The 20,007-nt window shown below is 37.8% G+C and overlaps 1 protein-coding gene across 2 annotated transcripts in view; it reads left to right on the plus strand.

The window, feature by feature from the left end:
• TMEM156 (transmembrane protein 156) overlaps positions 1-20,007 on the plus strand; it is a 65,326-nt gene that overhangs the window by 16,060 nt on the left and 29,259 nt on the right. For both annotated transcript variants that reach the window (XM_011949106.1, XM_011949107.1), the window contains exon 2: positions 16,077-16,346. In XM_011949106.1, coding sequence (XP_011804496.1) covers positions 16,077-16,346 — 270 coding nt within the window. The remainder of the gene's footprint in view (positions 1-16,076; positions 16,347-20,007) is intronic.

Consider the following 20,007-nt stretch of genomic DNA (forward strand, 5'->3'; position numbering starts at 1 on the left):
GTGGCTGGGGATGCCTGACAATCATGGTGGAAGGTGGAAGGACATCTTGGTGGCAGGCAAAGAAGGAATGAGTGCCAAGTGAAAGGGAGTTTCCCCTTATAAAACCATCAGATCTCACGAGACTTATTCACTACCATGAGAACAGTATGAGAGAAACCGCCCCCAGGACTCAGTTATCTTCCACTACTAGAGGGAATTATGAGAGCTACAGTTCAAGATGAGATTTAGGTGGGGACACTGCCAAACCATATCAGTTAATTTCTTAGTGCTGCTATAACAAATGATCATAAACTTAGTGGCTTAAAACAACACAAATGTATTGTCTCACAGTGTAGGTTAGACATTCAACAGAGGTATCCCTGGGCTAAAATCAAGGTATCAGTAAGATTGTGTTCCTTTGTGAGGCTCTAGAAGACAATCCATTTCCTGGCTGTTTCCAGCTTCTGGAAGCGGTCTGAATTCCTTGGCTTATGGCCTCCTTCCATCTTCAAAGCTAGCAATGGCCTGTTGAGTCTTTCTCATATTGTATCACTCTGACATTGACTCTTCTGCTACCCAATTCCACATTCATGATTACATTGGGTCCACCCAGATAATCCAGGACAATTTCCTTATTTTAAGATCAGCTGATTAACAACCTGAATTCCATCTTCTGCCTTAATTCCACTTTGCCATGTTATATACTATATTTACAGGTTCCAGGAATTAAGATAGGGACATTTATTCTGCCTGCCAAAACTGAATAATAAAAAAAACGAGACAAGGTACAAGTAACTAATGTTAGAAATGAAAAAGGGGTATAACTATAGACATAGCAAAATTAAATATATAATAAGAGGATATTGTGAATAATTTATGTCAATAAATTTGAAACACAAAGACACATATCTAGGAAACTTACTTAGGAAGCAATAGGAAGCCCAAGAGTTTTACAACAATTAAAGAAACTCATTCCATGGTTTAGTCTTCTCTGTTTCAGATGATTTTCATACTAGTTTCAGATGATTTTTCAGGCAAGTTCTGCCAAACTTTCAAGAAACAGACCAAACAAATAAATGCAATTTTGTGTAAATTTTTCAAAACATAAAATAGAGGAGACATTTATTTCTTTTTAAATAAAAAGATGAAAATTTTATTTACTGGGAAATTCTTGCTGATTTTTTTTTGTTGTTGTTGAGATGGAGTCTCACTTTGTCGCCCAGGCTGTAGTGCAATGGTACAATCTCGGCTCACTGCAACCTTAGCGTCCTGGGTTCAAGTGATTCTCCTGCCTCAGCCTCCTGAGTAACTGGATTACAGGCACGCACCACCATGCCCGGCTAATTTTTGTATTTTTAGTAGAGACAGGGTTTCACCATGTTGGCCAGGCTGGCCTCGAGCTCCTGACCTCAAGTGATCTGCCCGCCTCAGCCTCCCAAAGCGCTGGGATTACAGACATGAGCTACCACACCTGTCTCTTGCTGATTTTTGCATAGGGGTGTGACAAAAGCAACATCAGAATTTATTGTGATTCTATCTACAGAAGCTGGAGAAGATGATTTCATTTGTTCATTAAACCCCTCAATGTCTTCTACCTGCCATTCCTAACCTTTACATTCAAAACTATCTTCCTGCCTATATATCTGTTAGTAAATAATCTTTCTTCCATTAAGTTTATGAAATTCTTCATGGCGTGATATGGATTTTGACAGTGCTGTTTTTGATGTCATAATACATGGCAGAATGACTTGTGATAATATCACTTATAGCTTATTCAGGGGTCAGTAAACTATGGTCTTTTACAGCCTCTTTTGTTTAAAATGGTTGGGAAATAAAGAATATTTTATGACGTAAAAATTATATTAAACTTGAAGTTTAGTATCCATAAATAAAGTTTTATTGTAATGCAGCTGTACTCATTTTTACAGAAACTTTTTGTGGCTGTTTTCATCCTATAAGGTGAGAACTGTGTGGGTGCAACAGAGACCATATGACCCACAAAGCCTAAAACATTTACTAAATGACCCTTTATAGAAACTAAGTTGCAGACCATGGCCTATATATTTACATTACACTACAATTATAAAATATAGGTGTTTGACAGTATTTAAACCTTTGGATGAATAATCTTACATAGCGAAATGTATAGGTATATCTACATTACAGATATATCCTCTTAATTTTTACCATTTTTCAGGTGGCTGTTTTAGCTTTTCTAAGTACATAATTTTATCTGTAAATAATTATAACAATTGGACTGGCGCAGTGGCTCACGCCTGTAATCCCAGCACTTTGGGAGGCCGAGGTGGGCTGATCATGAGGTCAGGAGATCAAGACCATCCTGGCCAACATGGTGAAACCCCTGTCTCTATTAAAATACAAAAAATCAGCCGGGCGTGGTGGGACGTGCCTATAGTCCCAGCTACTCAGGAGGCTGAGGCAGGGGAAATCGCTTGAATCCAGGAGGTGGAGGTTGCAGTGAGCTGAAATCATGCCACTGCACTCCAGTCTAGCGACAGAGCAAGACTTTGTCTCAATAAATAAATAAACCAATTATGTCATACTACTCTTTTTTTTTTTGAGACAGATTCTGGCTCTGTCGCCTAGGCTGGAATGCAGTGGTGAGATCTCTGCTCACTGCAACCTCTGCCTCGCAGGCTTAAACCATCCTCCCACCTCAGCTTCCTGAATAGCTGGGACCACAGGCATGTGCCACCACACCCAGCTGATTTTTGTATTTCTTTGTAGACGAGGTCTCACTTTGTTGCCCAGACTGGTCTCGAACTCCTGAGCTCACGAGACCCACCCACAGTAACCTCCCAGAGTGCTAGGATTACAGGCATAAGCCACCATGCCCAGCCTCAGCCTACTCTTTTCCAACACTTCCAAGCATTGTTTCCTTCACTTCTTTCTTTCTTCTTTCTTTTTCTTTCCCTCTTTCTCTCTTTCTCTCTCTCTCTCTTTCTCTCCCTCTCTCTCTCTTTCTCTCTTTCTTTTCTTTTTCTTTTTCTTTTCTTTCTGACATAGTCTCAATCTGTTGCCCAGGCTGGAGTGCTGTGGTGTGATCTCGCTTCACTGCAATGTCTGCCTCCCCGGTTCAAGCAATTCTCCTGACTCAGCCTCCCAAGCAGCTGGGATTACAGGCACTTACCACCATGCCTGGCTAGTTTTTTTTTTTTCTTCTTTGAGATGGAGTCTTGCTCTGTCATCCAGGCTGGAGTGCAGTGGCGTGATCTTGGCTTACTGCAACCTCCACCCCCCAGGTTCACGCCATCCTCCTGCCTCAGCCTCCTGAGTAGCTGGGATTACAGGCACCTGCCCCACACCTGGCTAATTTTTGTATTTTTAGTAGGGATGGGGTTTCACCATGTTAGCCAGGCTGATCTCAAACTCCTAAACTCAAGTGATCCGCCCGCCTCAGCCTCCCAAAGTGCTAGGATTACAGGCGTGAACCACCACTCCTGGCCTATTTTTGTATTTTTACTAGAGACCAGGTTTCACCATGTTGGCCAGGCTGGTCTCAAACTCCTGACCTCAGGTGATCCGCCTGCCTCGGCCTCCCAAAATGCTAGGATTACAGGTGTGAGCCACCACGCCCGGCCTTCTCCACCTATTTCTAATCAATGTTTCCTCCTAATTGCATTGGCAGATTTTCCTGGCAAATATTTATAGGGAAAATTTCTTGCTTTTTCGTAACTTTGACATAAATATTTATAGTGTTTCACCACTAAAATATATTTACATCAGTATCCTTAGTGCTATAATATATTGATAATTTGGTCTGAGACAGATTTTATAATGTAAGAATATTTCTTTTGCAAAGAGGATTTATAATAATTTGCAAATAAATTGGATATTTATTAAGTGCTTTTTAAGCATCTAGATGTAGTTCATATTGTTTTAGACCCACTGATGTAATATATTTCATTAATATCTTTTTAAGTACTGTATAATTTTTAAATTTTAGATTCAGAGGGTACATGTGCAGGTTTGTTACGTGGGTATATTGCGTGATGCTGACATTTGGGCTTCTAATGATCCCACTGCCCAAGTGGTGAACATATTACCCAATAGGTAGTTTTTAAGCCCTTGCCTCCTTCCCTGCCTCCCCACTTTGGGAATACCCAGTGTCTGTTGAGCCCGTCTTTGTGTCTGTGTGTACCCAATGTTTAGCTACCTCTTATAAATGAGAACATGTGGTATTTGTTTTTCTGTTTCTGCGTTAATTTGCTCAGGATAATGGCCTTCAGCTGCAACCATGTTGCTGCAAAGGACGTGATTTCAGTCTTTTTTATGACTGAATAGTATTCCATGGTGTATATGTACCATATTTTCTTTTATTATTATTATTTTTGAGATGGAGTGTTGCTTTGTTGTCCAGGCTGGAGTGCAGTGGTGTGATCGCGGCTCACTGCAACTTCCACCTCGTGGGTTTAAGCAATTCTCTGCCTCAGCCTCCCGAGTAGCTGGGATTACAGGCACATGCCACCACACCTGGCTAATTTTTGTATTTTTGGTACAGATGGGATTTCACCATCTTGGCCAGACTGGTCTTGAACTCCTGACCTTGTGATCCACCTGCCTTGGCCTCCCAAAGTGCTGGGATTTAGAGGCATGAGCCACCGTGCCCGGCCCATATTTTCTTTATTCAACCTACCACTGATGGATTGATTCCATGTCTTTGCTACTGTGAGTAGTGCTGTGATAAACGTATGAGTGAAGGTGTCTTTTTGGTAGAACGATTTATCTTCTTTTAGATATATTCCCAGTAATAAAATTACTGGGTCAAATGATAATTCTATTTTCAGTTTTTTTCAGAAATCTCCAAACTGCTTTCCACAGGACCTGACCTAATTTGTATTTCCACTAACAGCACATAAACTTCCCTTTTCTTTGCAACCTTGTGAATGTCTGTGATTTTTTGATTTTTTAAATAATAGTCATTCTGACTAGTGTGAAATGGTATCTCATTGTGGTTTTGATTTGTATGTCTGTAATAATTAGTGATGTTGAGCATTTTTTAATATATTTGTTGGCTGCTTGGATGTCTTCTTTTGAGAAGTGTCTGTTCATGTACTTTGCCCACTTTTTAGTGGGTTTGGTTTTTTCTTGTTGGTTTGTTTCAGTTCCTTATAGATTTTGTGTATTAGCCCTTTGTAAGATCCATAGTTTACAAATATTTTCTTCCATTCTGTAGGTTGGTTGTTTACCCTGTTGATAGTTTATTTTGCAGTGAAGAAATCCCTTAGTTTAATAAGGTTCCAATTGTCAATTTTTGTTTTTGTTGCATTTGCTTTTGAGGACTTATTCATAATTTCTTTGCCTAAGTTCATGTCTAGAAAAGTATTTCCTAGGTTTTCTTTTAGGATTTTTATAGTTTGTAGTCTTACATTTAGATCTTTAATCTATCTTTAGTTAATTTTTGTATATAGTGAAAGGGGTTCAGTTTTATTCTTTACCTATGGTTAGCCAGTTTTCTCCACAGCATTTGTTGAGTAGAGTATCCTTTCCCCCGTGTTTATTTTTGTCAGCTTCATCAAAGATCAGTTGGTTGTAGGTGTGCAGCTTTATTTCAGGGATCTCTATGCTGTTGCACTAGTCTATGTGTCTATTAATGTTTTTGTACCATTGCTATGCTGTTTTTGTTCCTCTAGCCTTGTAGTATAGTTTGAAGTTGGAAGATGTGATGCCTCTGGCTTTTGTTCTTTTTGCTTAAGATTGCTTTGGCTATTTGGGCTATTTTGTGTGTTTGTGTTGGGGGGGGTGTTTTATATGAATTTTAGAATAGTTTTCTCTAATTCTGAGAAGTGACATTGGTAATTTGATAAGAATAGTGTTGAATCTGTAGATTGCTTTGGGCAGTATGGACGCTTTAATAATATTGATTATTCCAATCCATGAGCATGAAATGCTTTTCTATTTGTTTGTGTTATCTATGATTTCTTTCAGCAGTGTTTTGTAGTTCTCCTTGTAGAGATCTTTCATCTCCTTGGTTAGATGTATTCCTAAGTGTTTTATTTCATGTTTTTTTGTGGTTATTTTAAATGGGATTGCATTCTTCATTTGATTCTCAGCTTGAATGTTATTCAATGTTATTCAATCAGTTTATAGAAATGCTACTGATTTTTGTATGTTGATTTTGTATCCTGAGACTTTGCTCAACTCATTAGGTCTAGGAGTCTTTTCACGGAATTTTAGGGTTTTCTGGGTATATAATCATATCATCAACGAAGAGAGATAGCTTGACTTCCTCTTTTCCTATTTGGATTCCTTTTATTTCTCTCTTGTTTGTTTGCCCTGGCTAGGACTTCCAGTACTATGTCGAATAGGAGTGGTGAGAGTTGACATCTTTGTCTTGTTCCTGTTCTTGGGGGCAGCACTTCCAACTTTTGCCCAGTCAGTACAATGTTGGTTGTAGGCTTGTCATAGATGGCTCTTATTATTTTGAGGTGTGTTCCTTCAATGTCTAGTTTGTTGAGGGTTTTTATCATGAAAAAATGTTGGATTTTATTGAATGCTTTTTCTGCATCTATTGAGATGATCATATGGATTTTGTTTTTATTTCTGTTTATGTGGTGAATCATATATATTGAGTTGAATATGTTGAAATATCCTTGCATCCCAGGAATAAAGCCCACTTGACTGTGGTGAATTAATTTTTTGATGTGCTGTTGGATTTGGTTTGCTAATATTTTGCTGAGGATTTTTGCATCTATGTTCATCAAGCATATTAGCCTATAGTTTTCTTTTTTTGTTGTGTCTTTGCTAGATTTTGGTATCAGGATGATACTGGTTTCATAAAATAAATTAGGGAAGAATCCTTTCTCTTTAATTTTTTGGAATAATTTCAGTAGGAATAATTTCAGTAGGATTGGTAGCAGCTGTTTCTTTTATGTCTGGTGGAAATTGGCTGTGAATTCATTTGGTCCAGGGCTGTTCTGGGCTGGTAGGTTTTTTACTACTGATTCAATTTCCTTATTCATTATTGGTCTGTTTGAAATTTTTGTTCCTTCCTGGTTCAGTCTTGGGAGGTTGTGTGTTTCCAGGAATTTATCCATTTTCCTCTAGATTTTCTGGTTTGTATGCATAGAGATAGTAGTCTCTGAGGGTCTTTTGTATTTCTGTGTGATCAGTTGTAATGTTACCTTTGTCATTTTTGATCATGGTTATTTGAATCTTCTCTTTTTCTTTATTAATCTAGCTAGCAGTCTATTAATCTTGTTTATCCTTTCAAAAAACAACTTTTGTTTCATTGAACCTCTGTATAGTTTTTTGGGGCCTCAATTTCATTTTGTCTACACTGATTTTAGTTATTTCTTTGTTTCTGATAGCTTTGGGTTTAGTTTGTTCTTATGTTTTAGTTCCTCTAGGTGTATGGTTAGGTTGTTAATTTAAGATTTATCTTCTTGATATGGAATTAGCACTATAAACTTTTCTCTTAATACTGCTTTTGTTGTAACCTGGATGTTTTAGTAGATTGTTTCTCTATTTTCATTTGTTTCAAAGAATTTTTTGATTTCATTCAGGAGCAAGTTGTTGAGTTTCCATGTATTTGCCTGGTTTTAAGAGTGCCTCTTGGTATTCAACTTATTTTTTAAGGCTAGTAAACCTCGTTACTCAAACTCAACAAAAATGAAACAAAAAAAAATTTACAAGCCAATTCACTTATAAATATAGATATAGAACTTTGAAACGAAACATTAAGAATACACAGGCCGGGCACGGTGGCTCACGCTTGTAATCCCGGCACTTTGGGAGGCCGAGGTGGGCGGATCACGAGGTCAGGAGATCGAAACCATCCTGGCTAACACGGTGAAACCCCATCTCTACTAAAAATACAAAAAATTAGCCAGTCGTGGTGGCAGGGGCCTGTAGTCCCAGCTATACTCGGGAGGCTGAGGCAGCAGAATGGCATGAACTCGGGAGGCGGAGCTTGCAGTGAGCGGAGATTGCACCACAGCACTCCAGCCTGGGCGACAGAGCGAGACTCTGTCTCAAAAAAAAAAAAAAAAAAAAAAAAAAAAAAAAAAGGATACACAAGCAGCAATGTAGAAAAATGATCAAATTAGATTTATTACTGGAGTGCAAGATGAAGTTAGCATTAGAAAAATCTAATAATGTAATTCACTACATTAACAGATCAAAGAAGAAATACGATATAATCATCTTAATTGTTAAAGAGCATTCAATTATATTCAATAGTCCTTATAACTAAAAATTCCCAGCAAACTAGGACTAAAAGAGAATTTGGTTAAATTGATAAAGGGCGTCTAAAATAATTATAAGAAATATTCTCAATGATGACACATTGTAAGTATTCTTAAAATCAGGAGCAGGCAAGAAAGCCCACTCTCATAATTTCTAATCAACATGGTACTGGACATCCTTGACATTGCAGTAAGACAAGTATAAGAAATAAAAAGTTTGAAGATTGGAAAGTAGAAATAAAGTTATCATTATTTGCAGTCAATATGCATATTTGCATAGAAAGCCCAAAAGCTACAAAAATTAAATTAAAAAGTTTAATAAAATTGCAAAAAATAAGACTGATATGTAAAAGTCAGTTGTATTTCCATATACCACCAACAGACAGAAAACACATTTCCTGAAAGATACTATTGGCAACAGCAACAAAAAGCAAGGCACCTAGGAGGAAATCTAACTGATTATTAATCTAATAATATATAAGATCACAATGGAGAAAATTTAGAAACTTTACGGAAAGATATCAAAGAAAGCAAAGAACTCTATATAAATAGAGAGAAAAGGCTGGGCGCGGTGGTTCACGCCTGTAATTTCAGCACTTTGGGAGGCTGAGGCAGACGGATCACGAGGTCATGTGATCGAGACCATCCTGGCCAACATGGTGAAACCCCGTCTCTACTAAAAAATACCAAAAAAATTAGCTGGGTGTGGTGGCGCGCAGGGAGGCTAAGGCAGGAGAATCGTTTGAACTTGGGAGGCAGAGGTTGCAGTTATGCAGTTAGACAAGATCGCACCACTGCACTCCAGCCTGTTGACAGAGCAAGACTCCGTTTCAAAAAATAAAAATGATAAATAAATAAATAAAAAGAAAAGAAGAAATGAATGATAAGAGGGATTCAGTTTCATATCTTTCCTCTCCAACTGATTTCTAGAATCAAGTTAAAAGTACAACTGGGTTCTTTTCCGAACTTAACAAGCTGATTTTAAAATTTATTGAAATGAGCAAAGGGCCAAAAATTGCTAAGATACTTCTGAAGAAAAATAACAAAGCGAGGGGACTTTTTCCTCTCAGATATAAGAGCTTTCATAAAGGAAAAGTAGTTTGTCAGCATGATATCTTTACAGAGATGGAGAAGTGGACTAATGGAACAAAATTGAGAACTCAGAAACATGCTTATATGTACCTGGAAGCTTTATATGACAGAAGTGTCATTACAGATAAGAAAAGATAGACTACTCAATTAATGCTAGTATAATTGGTTATACATAAAGAAAAAACAAATTTGGTTCCGCACATCATACTGTATACAATTCCATGTTGTTATTTTTTTTTGAGACAGGGTCTTGCTCTGTCACCCAGTCTGGAGTACAGTGGTATGATCATGGCTCACCACAGCCTCAACCTCCTGGGCTCAAGCAATCCTCCTACTTCAGCCTCTGTAGTAGTTGGGACTACAGGCATGCACTACCACGCCTGGCTAATTATTATTATTATTGTTATTTTGTATTTTTTGTAGATATGGGGTTTTGCCATGTTGGCCAGGTTGGTTTCAAGCTCCTGGACTCAAGTGACTCACCCACCTTGGCCTCCCAAAGGACTAGGATTACAGCCATGAGCCACTGTGCCCAGCCATTCCGTATATTAAGAAATGAAATATGAAAGGCAAAACTTTAAAAACAACTTTTAGAAGAAAATATAGGTAAAGATCTTTTTAACCTTGAGGAAGAAGGACTTCAGACACAAAGCTCAAATTATAAAGAAAGTGGTTGATAAATTCACTACATTAAGAGCTCCCCTTAACTAAAAGATCATAAAGAAAACAAACAGATAAGGTACTGACTGTGAGAAGATATCCAGATAAAAAATTTAGATAATGTATTGAAATTTTAAGCAGAAAACGTAAAGAACTTCTAAACATTAATTAAATAAAAAGACAACCTAACAAAAAATCAAAAATTAGAAAAAATAGAGAAAATTTGGAAAATATACATTAAAACTATGATGAGATTCTATTTAACACTCACCAAATTGGAAAAACCTGAAAAGCATTGGTCAGAATATGTGTCAGAAAGAACTGCCAGGCAGTGGCTCATGCCTGTAATCCCAACACTTTTGGAGGTCAAGGTGGGCGGATAACTTGGAGTCAGGAGTTTGAGACATCAGCCTGGCCAGTACGGTGAAACTTCATCTCTACTAAAAATACAACAATTAGCCAGGCATGGCAGCAGATGCCTGTAATCTCAGCTACTCAGGAGGCCAAGGCAGGAGAATCGCTTGAACTCGGGAGGTGGAGGTTGCAGTGAGATGAGATTGTGCCACTGCACTCTAGCCTGGCAACAGAGTGAGAGTCTGACTCAAAAAAAAAAAAGAATTTTTATACACTGCAGGTGGAAATATAAATTGATACAAACCATTTTTGTATAATGATATGGCATTTTCTGGTAAAACTGAAGAAACACTAAATACCCAGTAATTAAACCCTTAGTGTACACCAAAGACATGTTCATCAATATTCAGAGTAGCATTATTTTAACATCAACATTACTGACATATAATTTACATACAGTAAAATGCTCCCATTTTAAGTGTATAGTTTGATGAGTTTTGACAAATACACATACCAGTGTACCTAGCACCACAATTAGGATATAACCCTTTCTTTCATTCCTAAAAGTTTCTTCTGGCTTGTATTAGTCCGTTTTCACACTGCTATAAAGATACTATCTGAGACTGGGTAATTTATAAAGGAAAGAAGTTTAATTGACTCCCAGTTCTGCATGGCTGGGGAGGCCTCAGGAAACTTACAATCATGGTGAAAGCTGAAGAGGAAGAAGTCACCTCTTCACAAGGCAGCAGGAGACAGAAGGGAGAGTGAAGGGGGAAGAGGCTCTTATAAAACCATCAGATCTTGTGAGAACTCACTCATTATCCCAAGAATAGCCTGGAGGAAACTACCCCACAATCCAGTCATCTCCCACCAGGTCCCTCCCTCAGCATCTGGGGATTACAATTCAAGATGAGATTTAAGTGAGGACACAAAGCCAAATCATACATTACAAAGCTCCATTACAGAAGAGCCCTTTTCCTACTGCCAATACAGTTTTCCATTTTCTTGAATTTCATATAAGTGGAATCATACAATATATAGCCACTTGGTTTTGGCTTCTTTATAATGCCTTTGAGATTCATCCACGTTGTTGCTTGTAGTTTGTTCCTTTTTGTTGCTGAGTGGTATCCCATTACATGAATACAGCAAGAGTTGTTTATATATTCACTAGTTTTTAGACATCTGAATTGTTTCCAGTCCTTGGCTATTATAAGTAGAAAAGCTGCTATAAAAATTCATGTAAAGGGCTTTGTGTGGACATATGTTTTTATTTCTCTTGTATAAATTTCTAGGAGTGGAATTTTTGGGTCATATGGTAAGTATATGTTTAACTCATAAGAAAATCTGTTTTCCAGAATGATTATACTCTTTTACATTTCTACCAGCAATGTATGAGAGTTTCAGTTCACAGCAACATTATTCATAAAGCAAAAAATGGAACAACACAAATGTTCACTGTCAGAAGAATGAATAAATAAATTATAGTATATTCATTCATAGGAATACCATATATAATTAACTACAGCTCTGTGCATCAACATGACTAAAACATATTAAGCAAAGTAAAAGCAAATCACAGAATACATACAGTATATTCTATATATATGTATATATTTCTAAACTACGCGATAGTGTAGGGGTGAAGAGATGCGGTGCTTCAAATATATTGGTAATATTCTGTTTCTTAATCTGGATGATAGGTACATGGTGATTAGTTATTATTATTTAACTGGCACAATACATTTTATATATGTGTGTATAATATATTTTTATAATGAAAGTTTAAAAAAGGTAGTAGATATTTCTTTAATCTTACTGTTGCTTTTTCTTTAAAAAGAGAAAATAATTGACTTGAGTATTTGTCCTATAGTGCCATGTATTTTTCCAATTCTATGTTTTATTCTAAACAATTCTATGTTTAGTATTCTATGTACTTCCTCTGAGAGGTTGCAGTCTTAGTACTGGAGTAATTCTGGAATGCATTTCCATCTCTGAGAGTGAGCATTTAGATGTTGACTCTCAGCAGTATTAATGGCAGCAGTTAAATTCATAAATCCTTGTTTATGGAGATGAGAATATAGTCCACCTGATAGCAAAAATGATTGAGTAGAATTTGTTTATTTCTCAAAATTATACTGGGGAAGGATGTGTCTTCTATTTATTTCTTTTCCAATTGAATTATTTAAAGCTGAGGTTTAAAAAGCATCATGAAATTACCCCATAGCTGAATATAAAGGATCTGTCATCAATTCTAGAAAGCTCAGTTGGTCACTTATTGAATAAGAAGACCACAATATTGACAGTAAAAATTTCTCTATCTCTCTTCTAGGTCATATCATAGCAATATAAATTGAAGTTGAAAGTTTCATAAAATGAAAAGTGCCAGTGAGGAAAATGGAAAAATGGCAAGAAATCAGTTTTTCATGTATTTTAGTGATATTAGAAAAGATAAAGATTATAGAGTTCCATCAGATGGTGCATTTCCATATCCTTCCTGGGGCATTATTAGTGAAGGCAATTTTTTTATTATAGTTACAATCTGATTACAACTTTGATTATAAATATATTAAGATCCCAGCACTTTGGGAGGTGGAGGTGGGCGGATCACCTGAGGTCGGGAGTTCGAGACTAGCCTGACAAACATGAAGAAACCCCGTCTCCACTAAAAATACAAAATTAACCAGGCGTGGTGGTGCATGCCTGTAATCCTAGCTATTCAGGAGGGTGAGGCAGGAGAATTGCTTGAACCCAGGAGGCAGAGGTTGCAGTGAGCCAAGATCGTGCCATTGCACTCCAGCCTGGGTAACAAGAGCAAAACTCCATCTTAAAATAAAATAAAATAAAATAAATAAATATATTAAGACATAATGAAATTGTGTATTTGAGTAAATTTTGTATAGCTGGAAATTAAATGTGAATTATTACAGAAGCAATTTCAAATATAGAAGCCTAGTAAATGAGCCATTAATTTATTAAATAATAACAAAAATCACCAGTAATTAAACACTTATGGAATTACTATCAAAATACAAATTATACACATTTGAAAAATGCTTTAATATCAATCATGAGCTTGATTTTTTTCAAGTTGGAAGCAAGGCATATGAGTAGGGGAAATTATTCAAAATGAAGTAGTTCTTTCATTGTGCTCCATATTATTTAGAAATACTAAAAATATATTTTGCCCCATATGATTATATGAGAAATGGTGAAGACGCTACATAAAGGTGGAATTAACCATGTCAGTTGTGTTTCTTTTCTTTTCTTTTCTTTTTTTTTAAGACAGAGTCTCGCTTTGTTGCCCAGGCTGGAGTGCAGTGGCACGATCTTAGTTCATTGCAAGCTTGGCCTCCCAGGTTCACGCCTTTCTCCTGCCTCAGCCTCACGAGTAGCTGGGACTACAGGCGCCCGCCACAGCACCTGGCTAATTTTTTATGTGTGCATTTTTGGTGGAGAGGGGGTTTCACTGTGTTAGCCAGGATGGTCGCGATCTCCTAACCTTGTAATCAGCCCGCCTCGGCCTCCCAAAGTGGTCAGTTGTTTTCTTATGCTAACAAAGGACTATCAGACCTGGCAATTTCTGAAAGATAGGTTGCTTATTCCTTAGTTGATCATTACTGCTAAATAGGAATTCCCAATGTTTACACAGTAAGCTTTGATTATTTTTATGAATTAAATAATAGATAATTCTGTCCTAAAGGTAAGATTAATTTAAAATTTTTACTTTGGAATATAGGTTTGCATCTTATTTATTTATTTATTTATTTGAGATGGAGTCTCACTCTGCTGCCCAGGCTGGAGTGCAGTGACATGATCTTGGCTCACTGCAACCTTCGCCTCCCAGGCTCAAGCAATTCTCCTGCCTCAGCCTCCTGAGTAGCTGGGACTATGGGTACCCACCACCATGCCCGGCTAAGTTTTGTATTTTTAGTAGAGATAAGGTTTCACTATGTTGGCCAGGCTGGTCTCTAACTCCTGACCTCAAGTGATCCAACTGCCTTGGCCTCCCAAAGTGCTGGGATTACAGGCATGAGCCATGGCACCTGGCCTGGATTTGCATTTTAAATGACATATATTTGTACAAATTTCAAAAGTGTTTTCATATGTACTACACAATTTGGTGTTACTATAACCCCATGAGATTAGCAGGCTTATCTCTGTTTTGCTAGTAAGAAAACTAGACTCGTGGAGATTAAGTAAATTATCTAAGTATCTTGACTAATGACAGATACAGCACTGGAATCTTTTTTCTCCTTTTCAGACACGGTCTCCCTTTGTTGCCCAAGCTGAAATGCAGTAGTGTGATCATGGCTCACTGCAGCCTTAACCTCCCAGGCTTAAGTGATCCTTCTACCTCAGCCTCCTGAATAGTAAGGACTACAGGAGTACAACACGATGCTAATCTAATTTTTGTATTTTTTGTAGAGATGGGGTGGCCATGTTGCCCAGGCTGATCTCAAACTCCTGAGCTCAAGCAATCTGTCCACCTCTACCTCCAAAAGGACTGGGATTACAGGTGTGAGCCACCACATCCAGCCTAGAGTGTTTGTCTTTTGTTTCTGAACTCAGTATTATTTCTATTATACCGTAATTTCTGTATCTGATGTATGTCTTCAGACAAAAGTAAAAATTATGATGTCATCTTGTTAAATTTCATCTTTAGGGGTTATGGTAGGCTGAATAATGGCCGTCTAAAAATATCAGGTGCTAATTCTGGAAACTTGTCAATGTTACCTTATAAGGAAAAAGGGTCTTCACAGGTGTGACTAAATTAAAGGTCTTGAGATATGAAGATTATCCTGGATTAGCCTTGTCGGCCCTAAATCCAATCACGAATGTCTTTATACAAGAGAGGCAGAGGGCGATTTCACACAACAGAAAAGTAGAAAACAGAGACACAGAGGAGAAAGCAATATGACTATGGAGACAGAGATTAGAGTGATGTGGCCACAAGCCAAGGAATGCCAGCATCCACCAGAGGGACAAGGAACAGATTCTTCCCTAGAACCTCCAGAGGTAGTATAATCATGTAGACCTCTCAATTTCTGACTATGGAAACTGATGTTGGACTTCTGGCCTCCAAAACTGTGAGAGAATGAATTTCTCTTGTTTTAAGTGACCAAGGTTGTGGTAATTTGTTACAACATCCCTAGGAAACTGATACAGAGATACTGTTTGAAGTTTTCATACCCTGTTCAACTCCATGCAATTGACTTGAGTCTCTATTTTGGAACAGATGGATTCAGAAGAACCTAAGGCTTGTCCATAAAAAATTCCCCAGAATAGAGAATGGTTAAAATGCCGAGATTCCAAGCACTTCTTTATAAAGACACCTGTTCTCTGAGAGTTAATAGGGAATGTTCACAAGTTTAAAAGAGAAATGTTGCTGGGCACCATGGTTCCCTGTCTCTACAAATAATTTTTTAAAAATTGACTGGGCATGGTGGCATGCCCCTGCAGTCACAGTTACTCTGGAGGCTGAGTTGGGAGAATTGCCTGAGCCTGGGAGGCCAAGGCTGCAGTGAGCTATAATTACGCCACTGCACTCTAGCCTGGGCGACAGAGCAAGATCCTGACTCAAAATAAATAAATGAAAATAATAAAATAGAAATATTTAAATGGAATAGTTATTGTTAATTCATGTTAAAAAAAAAGTCTTATCTCTGATAAGCTAAAATGTACTGAATCCACCTAAGAAAAACTGGGAGCATACTGTGTATTTATTTGAATGCCAAACACTCAAAACTTTAGAGTAAATAAAGTGTTTTTCTTTTTTCTTTACAGAAAGAACATTGGAGCTATCATGTCTGGAAGTGTGTTTACAATCTAATTTTACCTATTCACTCTCCTCCTTAAATTTTTCTTTTGTGACTTTTCTGCAACCAGTAAGGGAAACTCAAATTATCATGAGAATCTTTCTAAATCCCTCCCATTTTCATAATTTCACCAGGACTTGCCAAGACATCACAGGTGAATTTAAAATGTGCTCCTTGTGTTTGGTTTGTGAGTCTAAAGGAAACATGGATTTTATTTCTCAGGAACAAACATCAAAAGGTAAACACAAAGTGAAGGTGATAATAAAATGGTATCAGGTATAAATTAATGTATTCTGTTAAAAACGTATTAATATATATTCCTTTTTTTTTTTTTTTGAGATGGAGTCTCGCTCTGTCACCCAGGCCAGAGTGCAGTGGTGTGATCTTGGCTCACTGCAACCTCTGCCTCCCGGGTTCAAGGGATTCTCCTGCCTCAGCCTCCCGAGTAGCTGGGACTACAGGCGCGTGCCACCACGCCTGGCTAAATTTTTAGTTTTAGTAGAGATGGGGTTTCACCATCTTGGCCGGGCTGGTCTCGAACTCCTGACCTTGTGATCCACCCACCTTGGCCTCCCAAAGTGCTGGGATTACAGGCGTGAGCCACCGCACCTGGCCAATATATTCCATTTTTAAATCCAGTGGCATTGGAACATTCAATGATGTGGCTCTTGATGAGTGACTTGTTGGGCTTTGGGATGTTACTTGGTTTTGGTTTCTTTTGACTTATTGAAAACAAAGAATTCTTAAAATGCATCAAAATGCCACTGTAATTCACATACATGTGATGGGTGGAGGATTATTTGGTATGTACTCTCTTCAAAAGCAGTAAATCTTTAAAAAACAATTTTAAGTAAATCTGTAGTTTCTCATAGTAAAATCAAACTTTGATTTCTAAGGAATCATTGAGCCCTTGCATTTGTACCTACTCCTGCTTAACATTTAGTCATTGTATGTGAAGTCTTTTTGCTTCTCTGACTCTACAATGTGCCTCTTGAAGGCAGGGCCTTTGTCTTTGCTTACTACTAAATCTCAAGCTTTGTACACAATGCCTGACATAATACCTAGTAGTCACTCAGTAAATTTCTGTTGAATGAATGAATAAATAAAGAATAACTGCTTATTATCTGCAGTGCCTAACTGAACCTTGCAGTTATCATGAGACCCATCTATATTATTTAATTAAATCAAATAAAAATGGATCATTAAGAAATTAAATAATTCCTTTACAATCATAAAATATGCTGATGGCCTCAAGCCCAAACATTAAATTTATTACTTATATTTATTCAGTGAGAGAGGTTGCCTCCTGTATCACTAGATACTGGAATTTATGTTTTTGGCATTCTTTGAGAATGGGAACATTATTTCTTGGCATTTACCTTGTTTTTCTGTTGTTGTTTTCATGTACTTATTGGGCATTTATGTATCTCTTCTTTTAAAAATATTTTGTCATTATAGATTCAGAGGGTCCATGTGCAAGTTTGTTACATGAATATATTTTGTGTAATTGTGAGACTTGGGCTTCTAGTGTACCCATCACCAAAATAGTGACCATTGTACCCAATAGGTAATGTTTCAACCCTCACCCCCCCTGCCCCTTGGCATTGACTTTGGATGACGTTCTTACTCAAGTAGTGCTGTACTCCTCCAGGTTCTGGGCTGAATTCAACAGAGAGCAAATTGTGAAAATACCTCTATGATGACAGAGAACTAGGAAGTGTTTTAAGGGTTGGTAGCTCACAGATCTTACTTCTCTGCTTCCTTTAAAGGTGAAAACAGCACAGTGACACGTTGTCCCAGTTGCTGTGGCTCTGTAACAAAGTACCCCAAAAACTCAATGGTTTTAAACAGCAACAATTGTGTTATTTATTTTCTTTTTTTGTGTGGGTCCTAGCTATCTCTATTACATTTTCTTTATCCACTCATCTATCAATGGACATTGATGTTGTTTCTATTCTTGGCTGTTGTGAATGATGCTGCAATGAACATGAGAATGCAGGTTGTGTCTTCAAGATGCTGATTTCAATTCTTTTGACTATATACCAAGAAGTAGAATTGCTGGATCATATGGTGGTCCTGTTTTTAATTTTTTGAGGAACTCCCATACAGTTTTCCATAGTGGCTGGACCATTTTACAATCCCACCAACACTGTGCAAGAGCTTCAATTTCTCTACATTTTTTGCCAACACTTACCTTTCTTTTCTTTTCTTTTCTTTTCTTTTTTTTTTTAAGATGGAGTTTCACTCTGTCATCAAAGCTGGAGTGGAATGGCACAATCTCAGCTCACTGCAACCTCTGCCTCCTGGTTTCAAGCAATTCTCCTGTCTCAGCCTCCTGTGTAGCGGGGATTACAGACAACTGCCACCATGCCCAGCTAATTTTTTAATATTTTTTTGTATTTTTAGTAGAGATGGGGTTTCACCATGTGTTGGCCAGGCTGGTCTCAAACTTCTGACCTCATGTGATCTGCCCGTCTTGGTCTCCCAAAGTGTTGGGATTACAGGTGTGAGCCACTGCACCCGGTCTTTTTTTTTTTTTCTTAATGATGGCCATCCTGACAGGTGTGAGGTGATTTTGATTGTAGTTTTGACTTGCATTTTCCTAATGATTAGTAATATTGAGCACCTTTTCACATATATCAATAGGCCATATATCTTTGTTGGAGAAATGTCTATGAAAGTCCTTCGCCCACTTAAAAATATTTGATATGTATTTTTTTTGTACTTGAGTTATAGGAGTTCCTGATGTATTTTGGATATTGACCTTTTATCAGATACATGGTTTGAAAATATTTTATCTCATTCTGTAGGTTGCCTTTTCACTCCGTTGATTGTTTCCTTTATGTGGTCTTTCTACCTGGGCTAGTTTGGGTGTCTCCACATCATGGTGGCCTTAAGGTTTTGGACTTATACATAGTGGTTCAAGGCTCCAGTATGAGTGTTCTGAAAAGCAAGATGGGAATTTCTTTGCCTTTTCTGACTTAGTCATGCAGTGTCACTTCCTCTGCGCTTGATTGGTTATGAGCAAATCACAAACCCTCCCAGATTCAAGGGAAAAGAAATTATTTATTTATGTATTTATTTTTTTGAGATGGACTCTTGCTCTCTCACCAGGCTGGAGTGCAGTGGCACGATCTTGGCTCACTGCAGCCTCTCCCTCCCAGATTCAAGTGATTTTCCTGCCTCAGCCTCCTGAATAGCTGGGATTACAGGTGCGTGCCACCAAACCCAGCTAATTTTTTGTATTTTAGTAGAGATGGGGTTTCACCATGTTGGTCAGGATGATCTCAATCTCTTGACCTCATGATCCACCTGCCTTGGCCTCCCAAAGTGCTGGGATTACAGGCGTGAGCCACCGAGCCTGGCTGGGAAAAGGAATTATAAGCAAATTACAAACGCTACCAGATTCAAGGGGAAAGGAATTAGATTCCTTAATGAGCAAATGGTGAAGTTTTAGGGTAACATGTGTGTTATGGATTGAATTGTGTCCTCTCAAATTCACATGTTGAAGTCCTAACCCTCAATACCTCAGAATATAACACTATTTGGAAATAGGGTCATTGTAGATGTAGTTAAGATGAAGTCATTAGGATGGGCCTTAATCCAATATGACTGATGTTCTTACAAAAAAGAAGAAGTTTGGACACAGAGACATGCACACAGGGAGAATGACATGTGAAGATGAAGGCAGAGAGCAGGATGATGCATCTCCAAGTCAATGAATGCCAAAGGTTATCAGCAAACCACCATTAGCTAGGAGAGGGGCCCAGAACAGGCTCTCCCACACAGCCCTCAGAACAAATCAACCCTGCCAACACCTTGATCTCACACTTCCAGACTTTAGAACTGTGAGACAAACTTCTGTTCTTTTTTATTTTGTTTTGTTTTGTTTTTTTGAG

This window comes from Colobus angolensis, unplaced genomic scaffold (genome assembly GCF_000951035.1).
Source record: "Colobus angolensis palliatus isolate OR3802 unplaced genomic scaffold, Cang.pa_1.0 Scaffold29, whole genome shotgun sequence".
NCBI lineage: Eukaryota > Metazoa > Chordata > Mammalia > Primates > Cercopithecidae > Colobus > Colobus angolensis.